The following is a 13,918-nucleotide window of genomic DNA, read 5'->3' as shown; positions in this document are numbered from 1 at the left end:
AGCCCAAAATTTTAGTCTGACTTTATTTTTTTTATTTTTTTGAGGGTGACTCCCCCTCACCACCCCATCACTATAAGAAGGGAAGGGGGCAGCCTTTGAACTGATACTGTAGATCTGTGATTTCTCCCTGGTTGAGGTCCTTAACTGAGCCATTATCCAGGGAGAAATGCTTTGGGGACAGCCAGCCATTTTAAAAATTCTTAATTTACATGCTGATTTGATGTGGTTCTGCCAGACTGGGGTGTCAGTCAGTCTCAAGGGCTAGATTGCTCTGTTGATTTATACCCCCAAAAGACAAAAATATATTTACATTGATAACTGAAATTTATGAAAGCAAGAAAAATGCTGCTTGAAAAGTTATTAGGGTTTGATTTAAGGATATTTACTTTGTATTTTTGTAATATGATATTGACAGTTTGTGTTTTAACAGTTATAAAGCTTTAACTTTTTGAATCTCAATGTCTGGTGTCATTAAATAATTGTCTAACCCCTCCAATGGGTGAGTCCCTTCATTTCCTGCAACAGTGAAAAGTTAAATCCATAAAAACAAAAATAAAAAAGCATAACAATAACCATCAATATTGTCCATCAAAATGATTTTAAAAAAATTAAATTTTGCTAAGCCTAATTATAGCAATATTTTACATTTATTTCAAAAGTGAAACACTTTTAAAAAATTTTTGGGTTGCTGAATGATAATATCCTGATCTATCACGTCACTTACAAAACACAAGCACTTAAAAGTAAGGAAATGAATAATTAAGACCATTGTAAATATTACACTGCCCACATAATAAGCAAATTATTCTCAAGTATAAAGTAATGCATATTTCATCACAACACAACAACCTTCACTCTGAAAGAATGCTATTCCTTTTGGATAAGAGATAACGGATGTTGTGAATGGTCAGTATGATTTCATTCATTTTTAAGATGCTTGCAGTAATGTCACTGCTTTGCACCACTTAGCGCTGCTTCAGACTAAAAATGAGGAAGCCAAGAAAGCACAAACAAAAGCAAATAGATGTATACAGTATTTTAATTGAGGGAAATGGTAGATACCATTACAGAAAAAACACATTACATTTTTATTTTTATGAAGGTTTGGCAAGAGCGAAGTCGGTTCCTACAAAGACCTACTCCAATGAAGTTGTCACATTATGGTACAGGCCACCTGATGTTCTCCTTGGATCTTCAGAATATTCAACTCAAATTGACATGTGGTAGGTTTGTTTTGGTCAGATTTTAATTTTGTTCATACTCAAGTTGATGTGTTATAACTGTCCGTTAATTCTTGTAACGGAGTATAACGGCTCCCTCAAAATTTCAGATAACTTCTACAGGGTTACATTTAAGATATGATAAATAAAATTGCTAATAAAGAAAGTTGCTAACAATGCATCAATAGTGCGATTCAATATTTAAATCCAGTTTGACATGATGGCATTATGATATTATATTGATTAAATATTTATTTTAAATGTTTAGTTTATCAATAGTTCCCTTTGCTTTGTGTGTGTGTGTTTTGGAAGGAAAATAGATAATCTATGTATTGCAGAGGTTTTGTTCAGCACTTGTGAACTGTTTGGCTGTTATTTTCCTCATTTACATCAATATTTCCAATAGAGGTATATACTTAATGGCAAATATTGTTAATCCACAAAGATATTGAGGAGCTGAATGTTTTAAAAGGTAAGTTTTTTTTAGTTTATTTTTTCTTACTTACTTATTCATCTTTCTTTTTCTTTGTCTTTATAAAGGGGTGTTGGATGCATATTTTTCGAAATGGCATCTGGAAGACCTCTCTTTCCTGGTTCAACTGTTGAAGATGAACTGCACTTAATTTTCAGACTTTTGGGTAAATTGAATATTGTTACCAATAATATTACACTTGTAGATTTACTTCATCCTTCTAAGAGAGGATTTTTGAAAAAGAATTTGTAACTATAAGGTACAGAGCAGATCTTTTTTCTATAAAGAGGGAATAAACTTTGATGTTGCATTTAGGTGAAGATGAATAAATACAACGTTACTCATTTTGTACAAGGTTGAATCAGTACATTTTAAACAAAATGACTGAAGTTGGAAAACAGTCGTCCCTTTTTGATTGTGATATGTTACAGGGCTAAATACTTAAAATTTATTTCTAAGTCTTGCCTATAATTAATATAACTTGTATAGATTTAATTTGTTTTGATTGAAACACAGGAACTCCTTCTCAAGAAACATGGCCGGGCATTTCTTCCAATGATGAATTTAGGAACTACAACTTTCCCAAATACAAACCACAGCCTCTAATCAACCATGCACCAAGGTATTTTATGTTTCATTACTAGAATTTCTACTTGTACAGTGGCTGCTATATTTTTGTGTCTGTGCACCTATTTTTACACAAGAACAAGTTTCCATGTGTACTGTGCTGTTACATGTTAACTATATGTCCCTTAAAAGACCACATGTCAAACTATCTTGCTGTAGGCTGAAGTTAATGGTATCTAGCAGAGTTCATTAATTTGAGATTTAGCACTGCTGAGTTCCTGATTACTCAGAGCACTGTAAATCCAAACACTGAGACTCAATAGTGGCATATATAAATATAAGTGTTATTTATAATGTCTACATAGTAGGACTATTCACATTGAACCTACTGAATTCCCAAAGTCCTGTCCCATCACGTAGTAGGATTATTGTAAAATCTGGGAAGAATTCTTTGATGCAGTCTCTTCTGTGGTGGTTCTAAAGCCCTGGTTAGGAATCTGAAGGGTCTGTATCTAGTACATTTCAAGTATCATTGCCATAACTGAACTTTTCAGCAAAGCCAAACACATGATGAAGCACGTTTCTTTTGGTTGTAAAGAAACATAGTTTTGCACTCTTGCTCTCCTATCCAATCAGTGGGTTTAGGTTTTAAAAACTATTGGGAAACAATAAAATTGCTAATGTCAGATGACCTTGTCAGCCTATTGAGTCACAATCCAAGGGTCAGGGTCCTTCTCTATCTCCCCACTGATTTATCATCAGTAAATTCTACAACTGATGTGTTCACAGTCAGTCTTTTGAGATGTTGGGATATCTTTATGTACGTACATATGCATATACACAAACACACAGAAGATGTTCAGGTGTAAGTATTACTTTAATTTTTAATTAAATTAATTTTGTTTTGAAGTGGGATATAATCTTATGAAATCCACTCCATTCTAACTCTGCACTTATGAATATTGCTCACTAAACTGTTCGGTGTTTTTTGTTATTTCTAGGCTAGACTCCGAAGGAATTGAATTGATAGCAAAGTTTCTTCAGGTAAGATGCTTTCCATGTTTTATCTCTTTTAAAATGTATTTTTGGATTCCTTTTTAAAGGCTCAAATCCACAAAATCAGTTACATCATATATGCAGTTGAAGTTTGACTAGGGCATTAAGTATAGTTGATGAGAGGTTCACTGTGTGTTGGCTAAGGCTAAGATTTTTTCAGTTACTTTAGTAAAAGTCATGAACAGGGAATAAACAAAAATTCACAGAGCCTGTGAACTGTCAGTTACGTTACTAAAAATAACCAGAGGCAGGGCTAGGTATGGGGGAGGAATGGAGTCCCATGGGGGGGTGGGGCTGACAGGCTGAGCCCCCCCCCCGCCATGGCAGAGGGCACAGCCCCGACTCCAGTGGTTGCAGTGGGGGGGCGCAGCCATGGGAGATACAAACCTTGCTCCAGAGCTGGCCCAGCTGCCAGGCAGGGATGCGCAGCCCTACTGCAGCCCCAGCCAAGTCCCAGCCACAGTGGCGGGGGCACACGGTCCCAGCTGCAGCCTCCAGGGCTGGGGCGCGCAGCCCTGGCTGCAGCCCCACCAAGCCCGGGATGCCGTGAGGCTGGGGTGCGCAGCCCCGCCAAACCCGGGAGGCTGCAGGGCTAGGGCACGCAGCCCCCACCAAGCCTGGGATGCCGTGGGGCTCTGGCACACAGCCCCAGCTGCAGACCCCACCAAGTCCTGGACAACGCCGGGCAGGGGCACACGGCCTCGGCTGCAGCCCCCGGAGGAAGCCGCGGGGCTAGGGCTGCAGGGTCCTTGTTCCAGCCAGCACCTGTTGCAGGGCAGGGATACACAGTCCCGCCTCCTCCTCCTCCTGAATCCCTAGAGGCCACGGAGGTCCAGCAAAGTCATGGAATCCGTCACTGCCGTGACCTCTGTGACTAAATCATAGCCTTAGTGGTGGCTAACTGAGTGGGTTGTAGTCCACTTACTCCCCAAGAGTTCAGGGATTGTTCTTTAATTTTACATGGCCACATTTTTCTTTTCCTGGCTTTTATAAAATAAAATGTAATCCATATAGCTGAATTCTCACTACATTTGTTAATAATTAAAGCTGAATTCAGCAAACCTAGGCTTGTAGCACATAGTGAACAGCAAAATGAGCCAAGGAGAGAAGAAGGTTAAGATACCCAAGAATCAGACTAAAATCTTAGAAAAATAGAATGTAAAAAGAGAGCTTTTAGGTACAGTAATTTTATTATACATATGAATTTAATAAATATGGTTCTGGCTAACAAGTGCTCCTCACGGTTAGGCTTTGCCTTTCTGCATTCAGGCAGCAAGTTGGACTGTATGTGCTTCCTTTCCACATTGGAAGTCATTTTAGAAGTAAGCTGAGTCCTAGGGATTAGGCTGAGGAATCTGCCCCAAATCATTGGCTGTGTGGTGGGAGCCCTGTAACTGAACTATGGACCCAGTTAAATGTGTGGTATGTGAGATGAGTTGAAGATATTCTGCCTGTACTTAGTATAATATTAAGAAAGTTGCACCCTGCTGCTGTATCTGTCTTTTATTCAAACACTACCTGCAGCTCGTGCCTGAAATTTGTTCTTGCATGCTCAACAAGTTTTCTTAGTAAAATAAACTCATCATCGTCTTTGGGGTCCAAAAATGCAAACGCAAAACAGTTGAGTACACTGTTATGGATCAGGAGTTTGTGTGAAATCCTCTTTAATAGAAAGTGCTACAGTGTAATGCATGATGTTGCAAAATCTTTTTTAAAATCTAAGAGTGTGAGAGACACCTTATTTCATTTCAGCTCAATATGAGCATATACAAATAACCCAATTTCAATCTTTTAATTAATTGTCCTAGAAAAACTAAGGAAAGCGAAATTATATTTTTGATTAAATCCTTTGTGTTAACAGTATGAATCTAAGAAAAGAGTTTCGGCAGAAGAGGCCATGAAACATGCATACTTCAGAAGTCTAGGAACAAGGATACGTGCTTTGCCTGAAAGTAAGAGAAATAAAAAAGTAGTAATGTGCCATTGACCTTGGTTGATAATATCTTTATTTTATTAATAGTAGCACGAAGCATTATCTAAATTAAACTCTAAAAATACCAAAGATCTTTTGACATGGTGCGTCGGTATTTAAACAGATAAAAGTATATTACATGGGTAACTTTCTTAGGCATAACTCTGAAAGACAACTCAACAGCATAAATTCAAAATATAATGGATTTTCTATTTACATGAGTTGTTAAAGAAATTTTTGTTGGTTTGCATAGAAGAAAAATATAGTTTATAATGAGTAGATTTGTGAGTGAGACTTTTGTGTGTCTTGTTTTTACTTGCAGGGTGCCCACTTCATAAAGAAAACTCATGAGATATCAAGGCACATTAGTGGGCTCAAATATTTATCAGCATTTTAGGGGAGGTAGTTTATCTATTCCAGATGAGGACGCGCTTTTTCCAGATTTATACTGGTGTAACTGAGAATAGAATTTCGTCATTAAAATTTAATCACATTTGAGTGCAAACTTAATTTTCTTTTATTGTTACAGGTGTCTCAATATTCAGTCTGAAAGAGATTCAGTTGCAGAAAGACCCTGGCTTTCGAAATTCCTCTTACCCCGAGACAGGTATGGAAACATTCATCATGGTATTTCTCATGTTTTCAATCTAGAGTGCTGTGCTAGATGCACTGTAAACTGAAAATAATGTGTAAAAAATTATTTTTGTGAATATATGGAAATTATTTATTCAGATTCATAAAATACATATACAGTTAAACATACAAAAACAAATGAGTTTTACTAGAGATGGGAGGGGACAAGTAGCATGAAAACTGCACTTAAAAACAGTCACTGACTGACTGCTGAATAACTTATCTGATACACAATGGAAGGAGCACCAAATATATCGCGTCAAAGGACAGAGAATACACTGGACTGCATTAGCAAGAGATTTAATATAGGATCAGATATTACAGCAAAGGACACTGATAGAAACACATCTCAGGAGAGTGGCGTAACTGTGTGTGTTGTAAGAATGCTTCAGTTTTTTAACAGAATTCATGTTATGTTTTAGCGCATGGGAAGAACAGAAGGCAGAGCATGCTTTTTTAAAGGTGGTAATGCAGTTTCAAGCCCAAGAGTATCTCATCAATCAAGGACTCAGAACTGAAGTTTCTTTCGGTGGACTTGGAATCTCAGTTTGTCCACACTGTCCTCTTCGCAGTGGAGTCTTTTTATTTCCAACATGCAGATTATGTTTTTATATTTGTTGTCACAGTGTGACAATTTTTTGTACAGTTGGTTTTAAGGTCTCCTCTGCCATTAGAGCCAGTAGGTTACAGCTATTGATGTAACTGTAGCTGCAATTTTTGTGCAGAACTGAGAAACACAGTGCATTATTTATTGCGGAATCATTGCTGCTAAATAACTACTGTCTGTATAGTTAACCCAACAGTTGAAAGCCTGAAAAAGTTGCAATGGCTTTAGAATATGTGAATGCATCTGTTTCTCTTCATAAACTGTTTTACTGCTGCAGTTTTGTATTTTTTAAACTGCAGTGTTTCCTGGAATGTAAACATAGCTTTGCTTGACTATAGGTGAATCATCTTTAACACTCTAAGTTCATAGCACTTAATTCCTTATTTAACATTGGCAATACAGTAGATGAAATATTATAAAGCACATTTTGTTTTAAGAGAGTTGATTCAAACAAGTGAATGGTTATCTATTATTTGCTCTCAGATCTTATATCAGTTACAGGTAAAGGAGATGGGATGATAAATTTTGTCAGGATTTACTCTGATTGAAGATATTTGCACATTATTGTGCATATGGTTCCTCCTGATGCAATGACTTTTTTACCTGGTTTTTAACCTAGTTAGAAATATAAATAGTAAAAAGATCATTCATGTACATTATGCCCTGTTTTTCTTTTGAAACTATCTTTGTCTTTACAAGAGAACAGGATGACTAATTACAAGAGCATGGGAATAATGTCCCATTTCCCACCCTCTTGTTGCTCCCTCATTACGACATTACACCTCTACCCCGATATAACGCAGTCCTCGGGGGCCAAAAAATCTCACTGCCTTATAGGTGAGACCACGTTATATCGGGTTCGGTCCAGTACGATGTACTGGCAAGAGCTGGTACACCATGCCGGACTGGACCGGCTTCCCCGGAGGTGATTTAAAGGGCCCGGTGCTCCAGCCGCTGCAGGGAGCCCTGGGCCCTTTAAATCACCGCCGGAGCTCCGGCAGCGGGGCTCAGGTGGGGATTTAAAGGGCCTGGGGCTCCCCGCAGTGGCCGGAGCCTCTGGCCCTTTAAATCACCGCCCAAGCCCGGGCTCCGGCAGCTGGGCTCGGGCAGTGATTTAAAGGGCCTGGGGCTCCATACGAATTTGGATATAACACGGTAAAGCAGCGGGGCTCGGGTGGCGCTTTAAAGGGCCTGGGGCTCCCCACTGCTTTACCATGTTATATCCGAATTCGTGTTATATCGGGTCGCGTTCTATCGGGGTAGAGGTGTATTCACTTGAAATCAACTGGAAAGATGCAAGTACATACTTGATAAGAACTCACTATATACTACAGACATTTGAAAACATGGGAACTTAGAGGGTTTTTAAGATCTTAGATGTTATCTGTTTACCAGAGATAGTAAACATGTTACTACTATGCTTATGCATCTCAGTGAGTATCATAAGTACACCCTTGGTAATGGTAACTATTTTTAAGCATTTGTGTTACCTTTATGAACCTATTTGTTTAGTGCATCTTAAAGAGACTGTAAATCTTTATTAGTATATTTTGAAATGGTCATGTAAATCTTTGGCTGGTATATCATGAATATAGTCATAGATAACTTAATTTTTTCCTGACATTCACTGTAAAACATTCAGGGGTCCTACCATTTCGGTTCAGGAAATCTTGTAGTTTATTGTTATTTAACAGTATTAAGTGAATTTTTGTATATTTCATTTTAACTTTATTTGTGAATAGTGATTGTGGCATGTTTGGGAGCGTTTTATTAATATTTCTTGATACTGGTAAATTTAATTGGGATTTTTTTTTTTTTTCTGGAAGAGACAAACTCATGTGTAATGGTGAATATTGGACCACTACTGCTTTTCAGCATTTGTAAACTGGTTTTATGTTAAAGAAACCCTGTAGGCCTAACAAACTGCTGTTATTTCTAACTGACAGACCTGTATTAATATTGTACTTTTGAAAGTATAAATATTATATGGAATTCCTTGGTTTTGTTTTGAAGTTTATAATTACAAGGCTCTGTGTTGTTAAAATATGGATTTGGTGAACTGCAGTTTTTTGGGGAGTAGTTAGTACATTTTTAGCCAGCTCCATAAATAGCAGGGCAGATTGATTCTAAACTTAGCTTATCACTAACTCTCATAACATTGAAGCAGTAGCAGTGGCATCAGCCGGACTCTTCAGTAACTGCTCCTAGAAGGGATTTTACCAGGCAAAATGGCCTCATTGTAATTACTGAGAGTTCAATTCTTCAGTTAAAGGAAACATCCCACGGATGTCAGGTAGGCGTTTTGCCTAAGACTCAGGGTCCAATGCATATATGTGCCTCCCATTGATATCAGTGGGAGAGCTCTAAGTACGTCGAAGGGCAGAATTTTCCTGCGAGGAAGAACTGAAAAGATTGTCCCTAGATAACTTATATTTTTGTACATTCAGTATTGAAATCTGATATAGACTGCAGTGTATTAGTAAACTTTGCAGAAAAAAAGACTGAAGTGTCTTGTATCTCCTAAAATAGAAGTCAGAAGAAACTGTCTAGTTGTGTACATACGAATTAAACAAGATTTGGAATAAAATGCTCTATGTGGAGACAGTAGGAATTAACATTAATAGGACTACCATTTTAAATTATGCCTAGATTACAGTCATAAGACTAATAAATCAAAATTTGGCATTCTTTAATGATTCAAGGGTAAGAACTTTTTATCAGTAAAATGTTTATCTAAGTTTGGAAGCTTCTTGTGGAGTCACAGCTGGCACCTCCATAATTAAGGATGAGTCATTTTGCACTCAAAGCAGGAATTCATTCTCTTGCTTATATATGAAAAATACAGTGTATCCTCCATAAAATCACTACAGTTACTTTGAGTATAGAACAATTTTTCTGAGAATTTACAAGTAAATCCATTAACTATTTTAGGAGTAAAAAATAGGTTCTTTACGAAATTTAGTATTTGGTGACAGGCTTTTTTTATTTTTTGGCCCAAATGATATTAATAACAAAATTATTCAGATTCTTTAAATTGTCCGTATAGTTTAAACTCACTGACATATTATGCATAGGCTAGATTTGAAGGGTTTTATTTAGAGTTAATAGGCATTTTTTCCTGTTCTTCATTATTCAAATTTCTCCTTAAGCAGGAACTGAAGAATGTTGTAGTACAGAGAATTCCATGGTAGAACTGCCTGTTTTTCAGAATGGCTGCCATCTCCAATTGTGCTTGATGGGATTGAAGCCAGAGGCTCCCTCAGGTGGACATTTTGAAAAGGGCATTTCTCTTTCATTGTTCTCAGTGGGACTTTTGTTCCTCTTTGCCCCTTGGCCACATAGGGCACCACCATCTTCATAAGAGCATCTTGGCTTCATGCTCTTTAAGAACTATGGGAGAAGTAGGCCATTTTGAAAAAGGGCAGTTTTTCATGAGTTTCTCTGAAGATTTTATACACCAGCCTCTGCTTCAAGATGAATTTGCAGTTATGAAAAAATGACCATTAAATTATATTTATTATCAAAAGCAATCTGTTGCAACAGGTCTGCTCAACAGAGAAGGTGTGCATGTTTGTGGGCACGTGCAGGGATAGATGAGATTTATGACGTAGGGGGAAATGTACATGTGTGTACGCGCGGACGTGAGAATGTAGGGAGATCTGGAGAGGGCAGGAGATAGGAGGGGGAGGAGAATTAGGATGTATGAGCTGGGAAATACAAGGAGGTGCAGAAAGGGAATTTGCAAGACAGAAAGGGTACAGTTCAACTACTTTGCACTGCTCTAGTGAAACAATGCATGTGTAAATCCAACTTTGGCTGCTTTGTTCTGCTCCACAGTGGCATAAAGCAGCCAGGGTTTCTTTTTGAATTGGCCTATAGAAGTTAAAAGGAGCCTATAGAAGTTAAAATTTAAAAATGTATTGACATACTCCACATCTACAGATCATTAGACACATGATAGCATCCTTTTTGAGTTTCTTGTTTAGAATTTATGTATGAAAGTTGTAATTAAAAAAAAAAAATTCCTAGACCATCAAAAAAATGTTAAGATAAAGTTAAGAGTGAGTACATTATCAGTAATTTAGGGCAAAGTGTATTACAGGTATGTTGTAATCATTCTAAAATCAAGTATTATAAATCCAGGATATTCAGAGTTAGGCTTAAAAGAAATCCAAACCAGTTAAGGTATGGAAATACAGATAGGGCATGCAAACTACCTTAAGTTTGCTCTGTAGTGATACCATGGGGGAGAAAAAAAAAAATCTAATGTGTCTTAAAAAAACAATTTAGCCTAATCTGAGACCACAAAGTAAAATAGTTTAATCATATGGTTATTGAATGGTGTCATTACAGAGCAGAGTTAAGGTTGTTTGGGTGCCCTGTCTCTTTATTTCGGTACCATAGTTCTTTTAAGTTTAACTCTGAATTTCCTGGATTTATAATACTTGATTTTGGAATGATTACAACATCCCTGTAATATGTATTACCTTAAATTAGTGATATGTGTTCTTATCCTTAATTCAATTTTTACATCATTTTTGCCTGGAAAAATTTTTATATTTTTCAGTGCAGTGACCAACTCGGTTTTATGTTTAATACTAACAATACCTGGCACTTATAATTTTTTACTTTCTTCAAAGCATTGTACCTTTAACTGATGGATCCTCACAGCACAGATATGTAAGTGATGATGGGGGAGATTTCCAAATGGTAGTTAGGAATCTCTGCCTTTTGAAAATCTCACCCAACAGCTTTCTTATCTTGTGAGTTAGAGAGAACAAGCGATTTGTCCAAAGCCACAGAGGGAGCTGGTGTTGGAAGAACCAGGATTAGAGTTTGGCTGTTGTAGATTCATAATCCATTGTTCTGTCACTAGAACACACTGCCCCTCTGATGCCTTCATTGGCAGATATAAAAGAGTTTCTTGGATGTGGAAAATGCTTAATTTAAGATTTTCCACACATTCTGATATATTCTCTAGAATCCCAGGTCCACAGTATATGACTACAGTCCCCTTCAGAATTCTTAAACTTAGCTAGTCTGTTCTTTCTTTCTTTCAACAGCTCTCTCAGGGGCACACCACTGTAGGGCAATAAATGTCCAAGATTTTGCTGCATCCTCTAGAATCTAAGCTTTCATTTAAGAAATAAACATCTAATCCTCCTCATGTCGATAGCATTCACAGTGCAACTAATCAAATGTTGCCCTTGTTCAGTCTGCCTGCCACATACTGAAACAAATTATCCGCAAGAGAGCTGTGAACTCCCTTTATTCATTATAATGGGGTATTACTGCTGAATCTTAAATACCAAAACTGTTAACTGGAAGAGTTCTCTTCTTATTGCTTTTTCCTCCTTTGCCTTGCAGACCAAAGCGGTGCCAGCTTGCTTCTCTGTCTTCAGGCTGTAAACAAACTAATGACTTGAATATGTCCATCCTACTGCATGTTTTAATGGCATTAGTTTGTTTTCAGAGAAAGTTGCTCTTTGTTTTGGTTTATTCTCTTCCTCTTCCCTGTGCTGCTCTTTAGTCTGCAGGTAAAGAGGAAGCTGTCCCGGACACCTCTTTTAGGGGTAGTTGAGGGTGTGTTTTATCTCTCTAAGCAGTCATGGGATAAGAGGGAAGGTTCTCTCATGGATTGATAATTGGTTAAAAGATAGGAAACAAAGGGTAGGAATAAATGGTCAGTTTTCAGAATGGAGAGAGGTAAATAGTGGTGTCTCCCAGGGACCTGTACTGGGCCCAGTCCTATTCAACATATTCATAAACGATCTGGAAAAAGGGTAAACAGTGAGGTGGCAAAATTTGCAGATGATACAGAACTACTCAAGATAGTTAAGTCCCAGGCAGACTGCGAAGAGCTACAAAAGGATCCCTCAAAACTGGGTAACAAAATGGCAGATGAAATTTAATGTTGATAAATGCAAAGTAGTGCACATTGGAAAACATAATCCTAACTATAGGGGTCTACAATGATGGGGTCTAAATTAGCTGTTACAACTCAAAAAAGAGATCTTGGAGTCATTGTGGATAGTTCTCTGAAATCATCCACTCAAATGTGCAGCGACAGTCAAAAAAGCAAACAGAATGTTGGGAATCATCAAGAAAGGGATAGATAAGACAGAAAATATCATATTGCCTCTATATAAATCCATGGTACGCCCACACCTTGAATACTGCATGCAGATGTGGTGGCCCCATCTCAAAAAAGATATATTGGAATTGGAAAAGGTTCAGAAAAGGGCAACAAAAATTATTAGGGGTATAGAACGGCTTCCGTTTGAGGAGAGATTAATAAGACTGGGACTTTTCAGCTTGGAAAAGATGCGACTAAGGGGGGATATGATAGAGATCTATAAAATCATGAGTGGTATAGAGAAAGTAAATAAGGAAGTGTTATTTACTCCTTCTCATAATACAAGAACAAGGCGCCACCAAATGAAATTAGTAGGTAGCAGGTTTAAAACAAACACAAGAAAGTATTTTTTCCACGCAACGCCCTGTCAACCTCTGGAACTCCTTGCCAGAGGGTGTTGTGAAGGCCAATACTATAATGGGGTTCAAAAGGGAGCTAGATAGATTCATGGAAGATAGGTCCATCAATGGCTATTAGCCAGGATGGGCAGGAATGGTGTCCCTAGCCTCTGTTTGTCAGATGCTGGGATTGGGTGACAAGGGATGGATCACTTGATGATAACCTGTCTGTTCATTCCCTTTGGGGCACCTGCCATTGGCCACGGTCAGAGGACAGGATACTGGGCTTGATGGACCTTTGGTCTGACCCAGTATGGCTGTTCTTATTTATAATTCTTATGGAATGGGCATGAGACAATCTGAAGGCAGCTACTGGGGAAAAAGCAATAATATTCCTGGGAGTTGGGAGCCCTTTCCTATAAGAAGCCATCTCTCAAAACCCTCCCAAAGAAGGCTGTATTACTGACTGCTCCAGAACGCACAACCAAGGTTTGTTCTCCTTTTCATTTTAAGCAATAAATTGTCCTTCGCTGTGCTCCACCCCTTTTCACCCCATAGCAGTGGGCCTGCACTTCCATCACAGTGGTTAGAGCTCTCAAGGACTACGTAGCCAGGAGAGCGTTGTTCGGTAAGTCGCTTTGTTTGGGACTTAGCATTCTAATGAGAGAGCAGAACATGTTTAAAGCTGCAATCTCCAGATAGATTAAGGGTAGGTATCATGATACATTTAGAATGTCCTATCTCATAGATTCATGTTCATTCCACAAGACACACAGCAACCTATCCATAAAATACTACCTGGGCCTTGTTTGTTCTTCTGCTAAGCAAATGCTTCTTTCAGTCACAAGGTCCTGCAATTTTTTCTGTATAACTGAAGGCACCTACTTGTCTCTAAGGGCTGGGAGCCAGGAGGGGGA

At 38.1% G+C, this 13,918-nt stretch overlaps 1 protein-coding gene across 3 annotated transcripts in view; it reads left to right on the top strand.

The window, feature by feature from the left end:
* Window positions 1-6,380, top strand: part of CDK17 (cyclin dependent kinase 17) — an 84,886-nt gene extending 78,506 nt beyond the window's left edge. For all 3 annotated transcript variants that reach the window (XM_065423876.1, XM_065423875.1, XM_065423874.1), the window contains 7 exons: window positions 1,103-1,223; window positions 1,761-1,858; window positions 2,209-2,314; window positions 3,261-3,303; window positions 5,177-5,267; window positions 5,817-5,894; window positions 6,343-6,380. In XM_065423876.1, the coding sequence (XP_065279948.1) occupies window positions 1,103-1,223; window positions 1,761-1,858; window positions 2,209-2,314; window positions 3,261-3,303; window positions 5,177-5,267; window positions 5,817-5,894; window positions 6,343-6,380 (575 nt within the window). The remainder of the gene's footprint in view (window positions 1-1,102; window positions 1,224-1,760; window positions 1,859-2,208; window positions 2,315-3,260; window positions 3,304-5,176; window positions 5,268-5,816; window positions 5,895-6,342) is intronic.
* The last annotated feature ends 7,538 nt before the right edge of the window (window positions 6,381-13,918 follow it).

The sequence above is a fragment of the Emys orbicularis genome, chromosome 1 (assembly GCF_028017835.1).
Source record: "Emys orbicularis isolate rEmyOrb1 chromosome 1, rEmyOrb1.hap1, whole genome shotgun sequence".
Taxonomy (NCBI): Eukaryota; Metazoa; Chordata; order Testudines; family Emydidae; genus Emys; species Emys orbicularis.
The sequence above is the reverse complement of the archived record's forward strand: the minus strand, read 5'-3'. Positions and strand labels throughout refer to the sequence as shown.